The sequence below is a fragment of the Oncorhynchus mykiss genome, chromosome 15 (assembly GCF_057628025.1).
Source record: "Oncorhynchus mykiss isolate SJ-2025 chromosome 15, ASM5762802v1, whole genome shotgun sequence".
NCBI lineage: Eukaryota > Metazoa > Chordata > Actinopteri > Salmoniformes > Salmonidae > Oncorhynchus > Oncorhynchus mykiss.
In genome coordinates this window covers 27,592,839-27,608,632 of record NC_143036.1, presented here as the reverse complement: position 1 = coordinate 27,608,632, position 15,794 = coordinate 27,592,839, and the positions used below count along the sequence as shown (strand labels likewise).

Here is a 15,794-nt window from a genome sequence, read left to right as displayed (position 1 = left end):
CTGAAAGCCCTTCTGCATTAGAGATGTTTTGCGCACGACCTGGACGGTAGGCATTTGAGATGTGTGTGTGTAGGGCTGAACATTATTCCAGATATTCCGTTTGGAAAATTCCCAAAATCAGAAGGGAATAAGCAGGAAATCCGGGTTTTCCGGAATACCTGGGGACTTTTGGCAAAGTTACTGAAATTTTGCAGCTGTATTTTGGACGCCGACTAGGCTGTGGATGTGTCGTAAGGCACTATGTGCTGGTCACACATGGGTTTTGTGTTTGATGGCTCTGATATCTGGCCTGCCAGAGTGTCAAGTAGGTCTAACTCTGAGATTAGCTGCGTGTCTATTTTAGCATTTTACACAACACTGCTCCCCATATCTGTTATCCCATCTGTCTCCACCTCCTTTTCCTCCAGTCTTTATCTCATTTCTTAACCCGTGGAGATCAGTCTCCATCTCTTATCTAGCTTGGACCTTACCTTCTGTTCTGTATTTCAACCTTCTCTGTATTTCCCTCGTCTTTATTTATCGGTCTCTTTCTCTTCCTCAGTTCCCTCTTTCCCTCTCTGTTCTGATTTCTGTTTTCTTATGCCTTTATCCCTCTCTCGCGCTCTCTCTCTCTTGCTCTCTCGCTCTCTCTGGCTCCTCCTCAGTTCGCTCCCTCTGTCTGTGTGACTGCCTTCATGGAGGCCCCCCTGCAGACCCAATGTTCTGCCCCCTTAGAGCCCCTGGGCTTTGGCCTGGGGCAGCCCTCCACCTCCCTCTACCACGTGGACCCCCATGCTCTGCCTCAGTCCTGCCCCACTATGATCACAGAGGCCGAGCACCTCTACATGTCCCAGCACTCTCCCAGTCCCGCCATCACCTCCTTCAATCAAGAAGCAGCTAGACAGGAAGCCCCGCCTACCGGTGAAGATGAAGAGGAGGAGATTCTGGTGGACTCCCAGCCAATTAACTTCAGTGAGAACCCCTTCCTGGTGGCCAATCGCAAGGGAAAGGGCCGCCCCCCCTCGGAGTGTATCCTATCAGGGCCTCCCATGGGCTACGGGAGCGGCGGCAAGTTGCAGCCCTGGTTGTTCAGCAAGGCAAGCGGCCTGCCTGCGTGTGTGGGTTCTAGCCAGCATGGTGTGTGGCACAGTGTAGGAGTAGCTCTTCCCTTTGTCTCTGTGCACCAATAGAAATGTTTCAGATAAGAGTTTATGAGAGATGTGTTTTTGAGTTTTCCATTGTAACTTAACCATTAGGGTAATAAACTGATCCGACTTATTTTCGTGCTAATCACCAACCAGCCAAGTTGACTTGAATGACCGAGATGTGTAAAGTCACCAGTTTTGATGGATGTCTCCTTCACTAACCCATTGAAAATAACCATGAGCAATTGAGCATGTGACTGTTGGAATTGAGATGGAGAAATGTCCTGCTATGAATGAGTGTGGGAGTGCACAGCGCAGCAGGGACTCTGCAGTGACAACGTTTCCGCTAGAAGTCCTGGACTGGTAGGAATGTCCACTCAACAGCTGCGAGGAGGAACTCGAGCCTCAATCCTAAACATCTCAAGTATGAGTTTGAAAGGAACGGTAACCATGGTACAGTAGAGACACATGCTAAAGTGCATGGTGCCCAGCGGTAGCTGCTTGTTGACTGAAATGAGAAGTGCATGTGCTCAAGGACATGTCTGCTAGTATTTGCTGCACCAATAGGGTTGCAACAATCTGGTGGCTTTCCCAGAAGTCCCACTGTTGTCCAGAAATCCTGGTCTTAAGTGTTCCACAATAAGCATGAAAGTAAAATAGGTAAAAGCTGGGACAGCTGCTAAATCTCTCTCTGTCTCTCGCTGTGTGTTGTCTAGGCACCCTCCACTGAGCCCCCCAGGACAGACAGTCCCATTAGAGATGCCCCCTACTCACCTAGCACACAACCGGTAAGTCCACCCCACCCCCAACAAATCCTCTCATTGACACCTCTGCTTTCATAGCACCTATTCATGTTTTTCCATAAGTCACTTCAGAGAACAGGGTAGATGGCTTTGAGGTACCCTACCTGCTGGTTCACCCTCTTCCTCCCTCCTTCCCTCCCTAGCCCAGTGCTCATTCCTCCACCAGTTCCCTGTGTGCAGGCAGGGAGACCCGCTTCGTAAGTGGTCTGTTCTGGCCTGGCTTTGTCCGCTCAGCTTCCATAGACTACCACCAGTAGAGTCTGATCCTTTTGCCATTGTGTCAGCGGTTTTTAATGAGCTGTACTACAGCAGAGCTATACTACATGTGTGACTGCTGAGCTTGCCATAGCCACTTATTACTGATGCTTTCTCTGCTTCATGCAGTATTCGACTGGTTGAAACCCCAAATGGTGCCCTATTGCCTTTTTTATAGTGCACTGCTTTTTACCAGGGCCCATAGGGAATAGGGTGCAGTTTGGGATGCGCTCTCTGTTTTTGGAGACTCAGATTCTCTCCCTGTTCGGGACCCTACCCGAAACCTGTGCCTTTTTTAATTCTAGCTTGGCTGGAATGTGTAAGGAACCCTGAGCTTTGCAGTGAAAACGATGTTGAAATATGTTCAAGTATTGGAATGTGTTCTGAGCTACTGCAGGTTGTTCAGTTTCAGAACAGATGTGTTCCAGAATTCAGAGCTAGAGTTAATTTTACATCGTCAGGGTAGTAGTGGCGAAAGCGTTTCCATTCTGCATGTATGTTAGTGTGAGAACCATGTTTTTCGCCATGCCTGCATCTTGAAAGCGCCAGGGTGAAATATCCTCTAGGTAAAGATCTAGGATCAGCTTCCCCTTCCCCAGTCCTAACCTGAACCATTAGTGGAGAAAATGGCAAACTGACCCACGATCAGCATCTAAGGGCAACTTCACCCTATGTTGAAATGCTAGCATAGGGGTGTGTGACTTGTCATGTAAGCCATCGTGTCAGCTCCATGCATTCTGCTGTGTTTTCTTTCAGGCAAGCATTCATTTCCCCCAAAGTGCACTGCCTGCCAAGAATAACTCGCCATTGAGTCCCTATGAGGTATTGACCTTCGATCTAGCACGTATGGGGGCAAGATCTGTGCTCTCATTGTCTTTCATTGACAGTAAGCATTCCTAGTCCTTTCGCACTGTTGAGACTATATTGAAGTTGTTAACATCATCTTTGTTGTGGTTTTCCCTTCCAGACGAGGCCGGGTTCCATCCAGCCACTCTCCCGTGGTGGCGGGCGGCCAAGCACCTCGCCAGGCACTCCGGACGGGCACAGCAGAGACGGGCACAGCAGTCCCAACCCCTTCCAGCATGGCCCCTCCCCCATCAACTCCCAGACCTCTGTAAGACCCCTCACCACCACGTAGGGTGAGGGTGAGACCCCCCCCCACCCCTGTTCTGCCGTCTCAAAAACTGGTGCCTCACTGACTCACAGCAGTGTCACGAATGCTAATTGCCAAAAAAAATGTCAACATGATTTCATACCATTTCGGAAGCTACTTACCAAAGAGTTTGAACTGGGTCCCTGTCCCTGCATTCATTCGCACACAGGAACTCAAAGTAATAGCGCTGTTGTTGAAGACAAGCTCTGTGAAAGTGGACCTGCATTCTCAGCCTAACTCGCTGCGACTGTAGCCAGAGCCAACCAATTGCACGCAGGGGAGTTCTGGAATGTTTGTTTCAATCCATCTGGTGATTGGGCTAACCCCACGGCATCAACCCTCAGCTTTTAGTCAGCTATGGGTTGAATCTCAACCATCTCCCAGTTTCCTGTATATAAGGTTATTATCGCTGCCGAGTTGTGCACATTACCTGAGTGCCATAGCTTCAACAAGGCAGGCACATCCTCATCCGCCCAGCCCTACTGTCTGTCTCGAAACATCCCCCTCATGTCATGGTCTGTCTCCCACCTACCTGTTCTTCCACTTTCTTCTTCAGCTTGGCTGTTTTATCTCATTGTCCCTCTCCTTGTCTTGTTCTGTCTCCTCCTCCTTCCCTATGGCTCCTCCCACTTCATGGACCTCCCTCTCTTGCCTCCTGACCCCCCCCCCCCCCCCCCCCAGCTGCAGCCTCGTGCCCCCTCCCCTGACACAATCGATGAGTTCTCCCTGAACCCCAAGCAGGCATACAAGGCGTTTGCCGCCGTGCCTCACTCGCTGGCCATGTTGGAGCCACCGCTGCAGGTAGGCAGGTTGCCCCGCCCATGCACCCCCTGGGTCCCAACAAGCATGCTGTGGTGATCGTCTTCACCGTTTGGTTGTGTGTGTCCCCCACCCCCCATTTGGGCCTGTAACTGTGGTCCGTACTGTGTTGAAATGTACACAGCGGCAGCTCTGTCGTCCCGGTGCTGCTTTTCACAATTCACCCTCTGAAAACAATCTTTCGGTCATCAGACGCCTGTAGCTCCTGTGCTGAGAAGTCCCATCCATTTTAAATCCCATCTCAACCATCCTCATCACCTTGCCTGCTTTGTGTCCATAGAAATAGAATCTGTGATTCTATTTCTACGTTTGTGCCTCTTCACTGTGTGATGACTGGGCCGTTCCAATGGCTGCTTCCCTCTTACACACTCTCTTCTGCGTCCACCAACAGGACCTGTATGGCCAGAGGAACAACATCCAGTCCAACCTGCCTTCTCCTTCTCTAGAGGTGAGCCTTTGTACCAAATTACAATACATGTTGTAGGTACAGCGTTAATGACCAGTGTGTTTTTGTGTTGTCTGTGGGATGTCGAATGAGTTCGAATGGCAACACAGGTCGGAATGTGTTCCAAGAAGTGCAGATAAAAACCTGTATTAAAGTGACATTGGCGGTTAGTCATGTCCCGTTGGGCTGACACTCCGGTCACGTGACAACTTCTGTGGCTCTTTCAGCCTGAGCTGAACAACGAGGTGTTTGAGGATGAGGTAGAGGGGGACGGAGGTCTGGCAGCCCACGTCTCTCCCCGACCCTCCCTCTCCTCTGACCGTCGGGACTATATGAGTCTGGCAGCAGTGCCACGCCTCTCCAGAGCCTCAATGGACATGGTCGTAAAGGTACCCCCCCCGCCCCGCCCGCCGTGCGTACCCGTAATCGGCCTCAGATCAAGCTGCGGGTCCCCTTCGCTTTGGTGGTGATGGCAGTGTCTATATCACTGTTACTTACATAGAGATGGGGTGCCGGTGCTACATTTAGTGTCAGAGATAGGATCCTGTCAATCAATCATCCTTCTCAGAATGAATCGTAGCTAGTGGTGTTGGGTTGTGATTCAACTGCCTAATTGATCTTTTTCCCACCTACTGCTTGACAATCAATGAATACTGTGCTGAATATACTGTAAAAACTTCATCTTCAAAACTGATTATTCTCAGTTCAAAATGGTGGTTTATCTCAAATCTGCATGTTTGGAAATAATTGCTGTGGGATCTTGCATGTGTTCACATTTAGCACTTGGTTCTGCACGTCAAACCCTAAATGATGTCGTCTTTGGTCCCCGTGGCCATTCCAGAGGGCGGTGTGGGTCATGTTTGAGGACTGTTGCTCTGCCTCCATCCTAACCCTCCTATCCCCTACAGACTCCATCTCCTGGGGGCAGAGACAGCCCAGAGCAGCGCTCCTTCAGGGACAGACAGAAGTACTTCGAGATCGACATGAAGCAGCAGATGCCCGACAGCAAGCCCAAAGGCCGCGTGTCCCTGGTGGGAGCAGATGACCTGAAGAAGATGAGGGAAGAGGAAGGTTTGTCAGCCAGCCAAATAATACCCTTCACCAACTTCTAGGGGCGGCAGGTAGCCTAGTGGGTAGAGCGTTGGGGCAGTAACCGGAAGGTTGCTAGATCGAATCCCCGAGCTGACAAGGTCAGCATCTGTCGTTCTGCCGTTCTGAACAAGGCAGTTGTCCTAAGCCACCACTGTAAATAAGAATTTGTTCTTAACTGACTTGCCTAGTAAAATAAATGTTAAATTGAGAATTTAAAAAATATATATATTATAATATATTAAAATAATATATTATAGGGTTGCATGTTTCCAGAAATCCTGTATTGGAGGATACTTAATTAGTTGCTTATGATTCTGGGAATTTTAGATTTTTTTGAGGCGGGGGGGTTTGGAAAACCTGGGAATTTGGGGAAAGTTGCTCTAATGCTACAACTCATTTTGGTCAGATGGACCAGTGGTTCCCCAACACCAGTCCTTGACTACCCGCAACATCACACATGTATGTTGCCCCTGATAAATCCACCTGTTTCAACTCCAGGGCTTGTTGATAAGTTGAATCAGGTGTGCTTGTTCATGGCTACAACAAACAATGTGTACTTGTTGGTTGAAACACTGAAACCTTGATGAATCTCATCCTAATGGAATTCATTCTGCACCACCACCAAACCAGAGAGGAGATTTGAGCAGCGGGCGCGGGAGTACCTGATGGATGACGATGATGAGGAGGACGACGACCTGGTGACGCAGATGGGAGTGTTGAAGGCCACGGGCAAGGTGTTGCTGGACGGGGTGGAGTACAAGGTGGAGCCTGTGGCCACGCCCCCCAGGCACTATAACACGCCCCCCAGCTACAGCGCCACGCCCCCTAGCTACTGTGGCAGCTCAGGGTACAGCCTATTCTCTTGTTAGGAAATTAACTTTAAATCAAGATGAATTGATTGCTCATTATAATTTTCAGATGTTTGTTTGGAGTAATGGGAGATTATATTGTGGAGTTTTTATTTTATTTTAAATTTAGCGTATTAATCTTCCCTTATTTATGGTTGTGCCAATAGGCCCTCGTCAGTGGATGGTAAAGGAGACTCCCAGAGGAATTCCTTAGAGGAGAGCTTCAGGTTGGATCAGCAGCGGCCCAACTCCATGACTGGGTAAAGACAACCTAACACTTCCTGGATTTTAAGCCATATCCGTGCGTGTGTTGATTATCAGCATCATAGTCTCTGCAGTGGGACGCATCTCCCGAACTTGTGTGACACTACCGAGTCACCTGAAGTGTGTGTGTGAGAGCAGTGTGTTTTGACATTGTGTGTTCCACCCCCTCCTCCAGTCTGATCCCAGTGTACCCTGGAGAGTCGGGGGCTCCCATCCGGACGGCCAAGGCAGAGCGGAGGCAACAGGAGCGGCTGAGGATGCAGAGTCCAGAGCTGGCCCCGGCCGGAGACAAGGACCTGTCCCCCGCCGAGAAACGGGCTCTGGAGGCCGAGAAGAGAGCCATGTGGAGGGCAGCAAGGTACACACACACACACACACACACTTACACAATCACACACCCACAAAAGGACATTTTGAATGTGTGAACAAAAAAGGACATAAATCAATATATTCTAAGTACTGAGCCAAGTAGATAACAGCAGGGGCCAATATTCCTATTTTCCTTCCCAAGCTCTTTTTCTGTGTTTCTACTGTCTTTGCTTTTGTCAGATATTTCTCATCTTTTCCTCATGGAATTGTCAGAGATTCTATCTACTTCTGATCTCCTCCCTCTCACTGTTTTCATCTCTGCTAGACTGGTCTCATTGGTTTTCCCCTGACACACTCTCTCCTATTCGTTTCAATGTTTTATCTCCCATATCTGCTTTTTTTCTTCTCTCTGTGTCCCCTATCCGCCCGTCCCTCTGTGCGTATTCCTGTCCTCCTCCCCCTCTCCCCCCCTCCTCGTTGTGGGAGCAGGCCCTATGGCCTAGAGGAGGATGTTAGGCAGTATGAGCAGGACCTGGCTAAGAGGCTCTACCAGTCGCGAGTGAGGGCGTCTCAGGGCACCGTGCCGCCCCCTCAGCCCCAAAACGCTGCCGCTTCCTCCGCTGCCTCCCAGCTCAGGTCTGCTCACCTCACCCACTGGCCCAGGCCCACACACCCATGGGGGTTGTGCTGCTGTGGGGTGCCATGGTTTGGGGGGGGGGTTGAGTTTTAGGGGTCCAAGCAAGTGTACTCAATACGACTGTGCCTCTATCTGTGCTTTTCACCGACTGCTTTTGACGTCACCGCTTCTGCACGTCCTGGCTGGCTGCGTCCATTCGCTCAGTCGCTAGCTTTGTCTCTTTGTTACTTTCTACGTCTCTCTCTCGCTCTCTCTCTCCCTCGCTCTCTCTTGGTTTTACTCCATCTTTTGTCGTACTAACAGTGTGGCTGCAGCAGTCTGTGAGCTGGGGGCCTGTCTAGGTAGTCCTTCTCCTGGATGCTGTCTGCCATGCTAGTCTTGATACTGTAGTCTTATTAACGAGCATTTCTGTGTTGAGTGAGCCACAGCAGGCCAGGACAAGGAGCACCCAACAGCTGGTGTTGTCTGATTGTCCTCGCCACTCCATTAGAGCACCGTGCCTTAGTATCCTCTCGCTCGCTCTCCCTCACTCATCTCTCTTTTCTCTTTCACTTCTCTCTCCCCTCTTCTCATTCATTCTCTCACTTTCTCTCCCTCTCTCCTGTCCATCTCTCTATCTGATGGTGTCCTCTCTCTCTCCAACAGGATGAAGTCTCTGGAGCAGGATGCTCTGAAGGCTCAGATGGTCATCGCTAAGTCTCGGGAGGGAAAGAAGCGTGGCACACTAGACCAGCTGGCCGAGTCACCCTCGCCCGCCCCCACGCCATCCCCCACCCCTCTGGAAGGTACGTCAGTGGCTGTCTCATGTATTGTCACACAGCTCAGCCCCTACATTTATTCACTCTCACTCAATGTCTGTATCTCAAATGGCACCCTGCTTTTGACAAGAGTCTTATGGTGAGCTATATAGGGAATAGGGTGCCGTTTGGGACACACTCTCACTCAATACCGCGGCGCCTCAATCATCGACTGGATTCAGACTAATAGTGTCCTAACCCACCTCGTTTTTCTGTCTTGTACAGATTTCAGTCCCAGAGGAGTGACGTCACCAGGCAGACTGGTAAGGATGGAGTCTTCTCCTGCTTTTTGTGTTCGTAGAGATGTCTCTACTGACCTATTTCAATCTAGGGTCTTGTTGCTTGGACAGCCAGAGCTCATTTTAACTGAGAATAACAGTAACTTTTGCCTTATCTTTTTAAGTAGCTGTTCCGGTGAGAGGTGTTCCACCATCAAGTGTGTTTATTTGTAGACAGAAAAGTTATTGTTAATGGGCTTTAAGGCGCAGGGACATTTTTCTCCACCATTCTACACAATCATCACTACAGCCAATCAAATGCCAGGATCATCACCACAGCCAATCACATCCCTCTCCCTCCATAAGCCACACTGGACTGTAGTATGAGTCATCCATCCACCACCTGCTGCCTCCTCTCTCTCCTTCACTTTCCCTGTCCCTCCTTCACTCTCTCCCTCTTTCCTGACCTCTTCCTCATTCCTTTCTGCTGTCCTTCTAGTCCCTGTCGGAAAAGAAGTTTGACTACCGACAGTTTGCTGCCATTCCTTCTTCCAAACCCGTATACGACATCCAGGTATTGCCTGCATGCTGAGCTCCCAGGCCCCAGCCCTCCCTTTGGCTTTCCCTGCTGCCTCTGCCCCAGTCCCCCTTTTCTCCCCTCTAGTCCTCCAGTAATCAGACCTTATACAGCGGCCGCCATTTTGGCTCTCCACCTGATTAGATTTTTTCCCCTGCTCCATTTGAGGTATATGGCTTGCTAGTTGTTACCTCTGATTTAGTTGATGAATAGATCCTGGGAAAAAACATGCTAATACACTAACACACCAGTAAGCTACTGACCACGTAATTAAATCAGGCCCTGAGTTTCCTATCAGGATGACCTCTCACCTCCACTTAAAGCTTTCCCTCATCCCTGTTCACCCACTCACCATCCAACACTCACCAACCAATCCCTTTATGTTTATTTTCAACCCAACTAACCAACCAGCTTTCACCCAGCAACATCAACACTCACCAACCAGTGATTTTAGCCCCACTACACAGCCAGCAATTAGAAACTGCCCAGATACTGCATCTCTCCCTCCTTCTCAGCCACTCTCGCTCTCCCTCTCTCTGTCCATGGCTGAGGCTGAGCTCTGTCTGTCCTGGTTCCTAATTCCGTCTCCCAGTACCAGGCAGACCTAACGACACAGCATCCTCCATTTGGTATCTTCCGTCATGCTCTTGACTCCTGGTGCATACAATTTTCCAATCTATCGCTTAACCTAACCAGCATATTGGCGATGGGAACATCCTGGGCTAAACAGAATGTCTCCCTAAGCTTGGATCTCAGCCTGCATGGGGAGGAGTCAACAGGGGAAACAGGGGGTTCCATTGGGGCCAGGGAGACTTGTTTCTCAGTTGTTGTGGTGGGTTCTGGTCCAGTATTTTGTAGTTGTCTGTACTGCTATCAGTCTTTATTTCCTGAGTTGGGGGGGTGGGGGGTTTATGGCTTCTTCTGTAATGTTATTTTGTATGGTATCTGTGGATTCAATGTTTTTTCAGTCAGTCTTCCACACTGAAAGGCCACCAAATATTCCTCCACTGCTCCTGTTGTAACTTGGCCTTAGGGTTCTATATTTAACATGCTGTTCTTAACTAACGAAGACCAAATTAAATGTGTCACCCGCTTCGTAAACAACAGGTGTAGACTAACAGTGAAATGCTGACTTACGGGTCCTTTTCCAACAATGCAGAGATGAGAGAAAAAAATATTAAATAGAAATAATGACACGAGGGATAACTAGTAAAAAATAACATGGCTATATACTCGAATAGTTCCACCATTTAATCATTTGATGTTCTTGAAGCCAGCTTTCCTAGACTTCATGACCGAAATCCAGTAGAACTAAAGAAGCCAATAGTCTGCACTGATTTGCTGCCCACTAACTCAGGGGGACACTGGAATGTGCAGAACTTCTCTAGAATACGGTTACTGAGTTGCTATTTGGTGGGCTTTAACAATGTGTGTTGACCTCGGGTGTACGTGTGCACCCTGTATGGTTGCGTTCTGATTCTCCACCCTTGTCTCAGAGTGCACCTTCACATTCCCTATGATGGAATTAAAGGTTTAAATCAGGGAGTGTGGAAGTGCTGAAGTGTTGAGACTCGGGGTGCATGTATGAGTGTTGAATTCACACCAAGATGGGCTACTGTGTGTGCTTAGTCCAGATACCTGTGTAGTGGGCTGTGACTTTCTCTGCTGCATCGGTGACTGTGGTTCTGCTCAGTGTCTTGTAATGGTTCCTTGCCTGTGAACAGCTGCTCTCTGTGCTGTACCTGGGTGATGGAACAACCCCCGGAACTGATGGACTAACACAACTGTACCTTTTTAACTTCCTGATTCCTAACATCAGCCTGACCAGGCTGCGGTGGCTGTGGGCAGGTGGAACCTACCTACCTTCTACCCCCACTTGCTGCCAAAGTGACTGCCTGGGTCAAGACCCACCCACTGCCAGTCCCCTAACTCAACTTGGTGAAGGTGTTCCCGGGATAAAAGGTGGCCACATTCCCTGGTCTTCATCCACTCACAATCTCTCTGTATCCTTCTCTTGCAGTCCCCTGACACGGTCGACGACTTTCAGTTCATTGACGACGGCTCCAGTAACCCTGGTGAGTGTCAGTTGGTCAGGGTCTACAAAACCTCTTGACAACCACAGCATGTGAGGTCCAGCATCTCTGTTGGTAAATAGGGTACTTTAATTAGGATTAAGCCCAAGGGCGGCAAAATTCTGTTAGCTTTCCCTAAATGGCCAGGTTTACCAAAAATCCTGGTTGGAGGATTCCAAGATGTCCTGCTTATTCCCTCCTGATTCCTGAAATAGTCCAACCGGGACCTGGCAATTTTGGGGAAATGACCAGAATTTTACAGCTCTAGCCCATATAATGTACAATATGTTGTCCTGATCACTTTTATCCCTTTGATTCAGGTGACTTCCAGGGATAAGCAACTCCTATTGGTAGGATTCACACACTGCGTGTTTCTGTGTGTGTGAGAGCACTTTGGCCTGAGTGTGTGAACTGCTGTGCGTTAATGTGTCGTGTAGTAGGACCATTTGCTCTCTTGCGCTCTCGCTCGTGTGTGGAAGGGAATGGTTTTGTCCTGATATTGCTGTAGCCTTTGTAACAGTGTCGGTCGTTGTGGAGGCTACAACCGCATCAGGGCATGGGATGTTTTCCAACGTTGGGGGGGGGGGGGGGGGGGTTTGCTTTACCATTGATGGCTTCTCCAGCTTGCCAATTCCTCAGGTATCAACCAGCTACTGTAGCAAGTCCTTCAAACATGCTACAGTACTGTACATATTGTTTGGTGTGTTAAACTCTCAATACTGCTGATCCAGATCCTGCATGAACTCAAATTTACTAAACCAAAGACTTAAAGGTGAAGTCGAGGATTTTGCAGCTTCACTTTAGATGGTTCCTCACCTTGAAAGTAGTCTATGGGCCAAGATAAACTAATCGATGGTTCTGTATTCTTTAAAAAGCCCACTACAAACTTAAGCAGACTTTAGCCACTGCTAGCTACTTTCAGGGTGAGGAACCGTCTAACATTAAGTTGGTAAAATACTACACTTCCCCTTCAAGACATTGAGCGTCCAATTATTTTGAATACATTTTCCTTCATTCAACTTTTTTGCTATTTCTACTTCCAAATGGGACAGTTTGGTTTGCAGCTGCTGGTGTTGTTGGGATAAGGTTACTGCGTCTGTTCAGAACCAAGCCTCTCCTTTCCCCCACTCAGCCCCCTGCCTATTAGGAACTGTATCGCTGGTGTTGCCGGGCAGACTAGCCACGCTTTCTCTCCCTCTCCTCTCTCTCAAAGCAGAGCTTGCTCTTACTGGCCATAGCTCTGGCATTGGTGGAAACTGTTGTCTGTATGATTCACTGAAAGGTGAACCTAGATTTAGTCTCCAGTGTGTTATGTTGATATTGGTTTCTCTGTGCCCGCCAGTGCCCGCTGAGGTCCCCACTGCCACCGCAACGCTGGAGGAGATGGCCCTCTACAGAAACAAACGCAAGCTGAGGCAGGGCCGCCGCAGCCTGGAGACCGCCGTGCCCACATAACAACTCACACACCTACCGCAGGAGACTCGGGTGTGACACACACACGCACAGGTGGCACTGAGTCACTATACACTACACACACTCACAAGTTTGGGAGATGCGTCCCATGTAACCACTGCAGAGACTATGATGCTGATAATCAACAAACACACATACCATGTCATGTCCTGCGTGCCAGTCTTGCCTTGACAGTCTGAGGATGAGTTGGCATCAACACAAGGCCCAACGTTCCCGATACCAGGGAGGAGGGCGGCCTGTGAGGCTAGCATTTCGTTTCAACGTTTTCCTTTTCATTTGGGTTATTTTTCTTCAGTTTGCGTTTTAGAAGCTGAATTATATTAACAGGCGACTTATGTTTTTATTTTTGCGCCTCTGATTTTTTGCCGTTTTAAAAGAAAAATGTTTTCTGGAAGAGCAATGGAGAAAAAAAAATGAAATGTGTAGCTGTAATACTAACTTTTCAGATGCTATTTTGGAGGTTTTCAGTGAATAGATTGTGAAATGTCAGGGTTTTTAGCGGGCTTTGGGGAGGGGGAGTGTATATATTGTAGGAGGTGGGAACATACTGCTACCTTCACTGCCACGTGTGCAATGCATTTTAAACACTACGTACATATCTCGATTGCACTGCCGCACTGCTTAGAAAACATTTGAATCTTTTTAAATAATTTATTTTTCTTGCGTTTTATTACTCTAATCTGAAGCCTCCCCTGTAATACATTGTTGTTAATCCCTGTACAACCAAACAATGGCGCGGTGCATAGCATTTTATTTATCCTAATGACATCAAAGCATAATGATCTTATGAGGCAACCGCCTTTTTTAATCATCCTCAACCCGCTTCTTTTTTTGGGGGGGGGGCCAATGAATACATTTGTTTTCACTTTGTTGCTGCACCGGCCTAAACCAGGTTCTGACTGATGAAACGTCCCTAATGTAGCATGGTACATGTACGGGCTGTCACATACTCTTGTAGGGAAACTGATCTCAGTACAGTTTGTGATATCAGTGGACCAGTGTAAAGGAGCTCTAGCTGTCCTAGACCAGGTTTATGAGTCTGTCAGAATTCCATTCTAGAGAATGTAACGACACTGGAGAGACCAGCAGACATGCATATATTGACAGAAATCTGAGCCTCTAGTCCTAATTCAAAATGCCTGTCAATTTGTGAACATAAACTCAGTATCAGCTTCATCTCCATTGACATTATATACGGTACTTTCCCAGCCCTTTTTGGGGACATAATTTGTCAATGTGAATCTCACTCATATCTTTCAAATTTGGCAGGTGAAGGTAGCAGGTGTTTGCTTATTTTTGTATCTGTCTTTGGTTAATTTAAATCTGACGCCACTGAAAATCCTTTATCATTGTGTGAATAATGTACAAAATACTAAAAGGAAAGCAAAACTTAACGGTCGGAACTGAGCCAGTCTACGAAGCCACGACCAAGCAAGTGTCTGGACTGGGGAGCTCTCACTCTTGCTCTCTCGCCTTTGCTCTTTTTTTCTCTCACTCTCGCTCTCTTTTTCTCTCGCTCTCTCTGCATGTATATTGGCTTTACTGTGAGAACCTGTAGGGGCAGAAAACATTTTGTTAATCCCTCTCAATCTCATTCGACCATCATTCTCAATCTCTTTCCTCTGCTTTACCTGTTGCTGTCAGTGGATGTTATCTGATTGCAGCATTGTTGGAGAAGCGCGTTTTAATCATAGCTTTCTGTGTTGCTCTCCCTGACTGAAATTCAGTTAGGTTGATAACATTTGCAAATGGCTGATTTTCTTAGTAGGTAAAACTTTCCAGACAATGGGATTCACTACATTTAAGGCAGAACTGTTTGATCTTTTTTTGGTTATCTCTTCTTGAATTCTCTTGGGGCTGTTGTTTTTTCCAAATGGGTCGGAGGAGAAGGGCAGTAGTGCTGGGGTCAAGGGTTAGAGCTCATCCAAGACTGTAACTAGTGAATTTGTACAACCAAAGAAGTCTATTTTGTCGTTCAGGAACAATAAAATTTACTTTTCATTTAACAAGCTGATTCATTGCATTGTGTCTTTGTATTCTAGAATCTATATTCATCTATTTGTAATCTGTCCAAATTGATGAGGAATCCGACACAACCTGCAGTGAACCTATTTTTCACGCAGTCAAGGAGCTCGTTTAAATCCATTGCGATTGACATTTAAAGGCAATGTTACCTGAGTTCGCATTCACGGTAAACGCTACAAATGGTCGGCTCAATTGGAAATGACCTTTTCAGCCTGTGGTGCCTGGCTTTAACACATTTTTGCATTACGTTTTTGGTATTTGTCGATTTAATATTAGTGTTTTCCAAAAGTTTACATACGTAAACTTGATAAATGCATATTTTGTTTTCATACTACCTTCACTTGTTTTTTTAATCACTTAAATTGACGGACATCAATAATTGCAAATCTCACTACATTGAATCACGCATAATTGAGAACGTCAACCTTTATGCAGTAACTTATGGCTTTATGTAAAGGCAATTTCCTATTGGGCTGACATCTGCAGCGTTTACCGTGAAGGAACTCTGCTAACATGGGAACATTTACCTTAAATTCAATCACGTTGAATCTCCGCCAATTCGTGATTGCATAGAGCCCTTACTTTGAAGAGATTGTCATTTAGGTATAAATAGTGTTTGGTAGTCTAAATTCAGTGTAGCCTACTTGTCTTTAACTGCCATTTCCTGAAAGTCCCTCTTCCCACACACCAACTTATTTTTCTCAGCTTCAGAAGCATCTTCATTCATCAAATTTGGTGTGGTTATCCTTATATATTCTCCAGATACAAAGGGAATTGTCCGCATTTTATTCTAGATAAGACCCTCCCCCCCTCCCCCCAAAAAAGCTTTCATGCACTCACTGCTCTGTCCTGGAGCATCTTAACAAAAATATACTTAGGCTGA

General features: G+C 47.5%; 1 protein-coding gene across 50 annotated transcripts in view; it reads left to right on the top strand.

Moving 5' to 3' along the window:
* The window catches only part of scrib (scribble planar cell polarity protein), a 105,646-nt gene extending 90,746 nt beyond the window's left edge, over positions 1–14,900 (top strand). For 4 of the 50 annotated variants that reach the window (XM_090199712.1, XM_090199709.1, XM_036944171.2 and 1 more), the window contains 17 exons: positions 1,841–1,912; positions 2,071–2,124; positions 2,939–3,004; positions 3,150–3,296; positions 4,017–4,136; positions 4,546–4,602; positions 4,827–4,988; positions 5,508–5,670; positions 6,322–6,538; positions 6,707–6,799; positions 6,979–7,161; positions 7,602–7,748; positions 8,395–8,534; positions 8,772–8,809; positions 9,264–9,338; positions 11,362–11,416; positions 12,756–14,900. In XM_090199712.1, coding sequence (XP_090055838.1) covers positions 1,841–1,912; positions 2,071–2,124; positions 2,939–3,004; positions 3,150–3,296; positions 4,017–4,136; positions 4,546–4,602; positions 4,827–4,988; positions 5,508–5,670; positions 6,322–6,538; positions 6,707–6,799; positions 6,979–7,161; positions 7,602–7,748; positions 8,395–8,534; positions 8,772–8,809; positions 9,264–9,338; positions 11,362–11,416; positions 12,756–12,868 — 1,902 coding nt within the window. In that variant the 3' untranslated portion in view covers positions 12,869–14,900. Of the gene's footprint in view, positions 1–1,840; positions 1,913–2,070; positions 2,125–2,938; positions 3,005–3,149; positions 3,297–4,016; positions 4,137–4,545; positions 4,603–4,826; positions 4,989–5,507; positions 5,671–6,321; positions 6,539–6,706; positions 6,800–6,978; positions 7,162–7,601; positions 7,749–8,394; positions 8,535–8,771; positions 8,810–9,263; positions 9,339–11,361; positions 11,417–11,733; positions 11,764–12,755 lie in introns of all 50 variants that reach the window. The other 46 variants (XM_090199714.1, XM_090199711.1, XM_090199710.1 and 43 more) reach the window with 21 other exon arrangements.
* Positions 14,901–15,794: the final 894 nt, after the last annotated feature.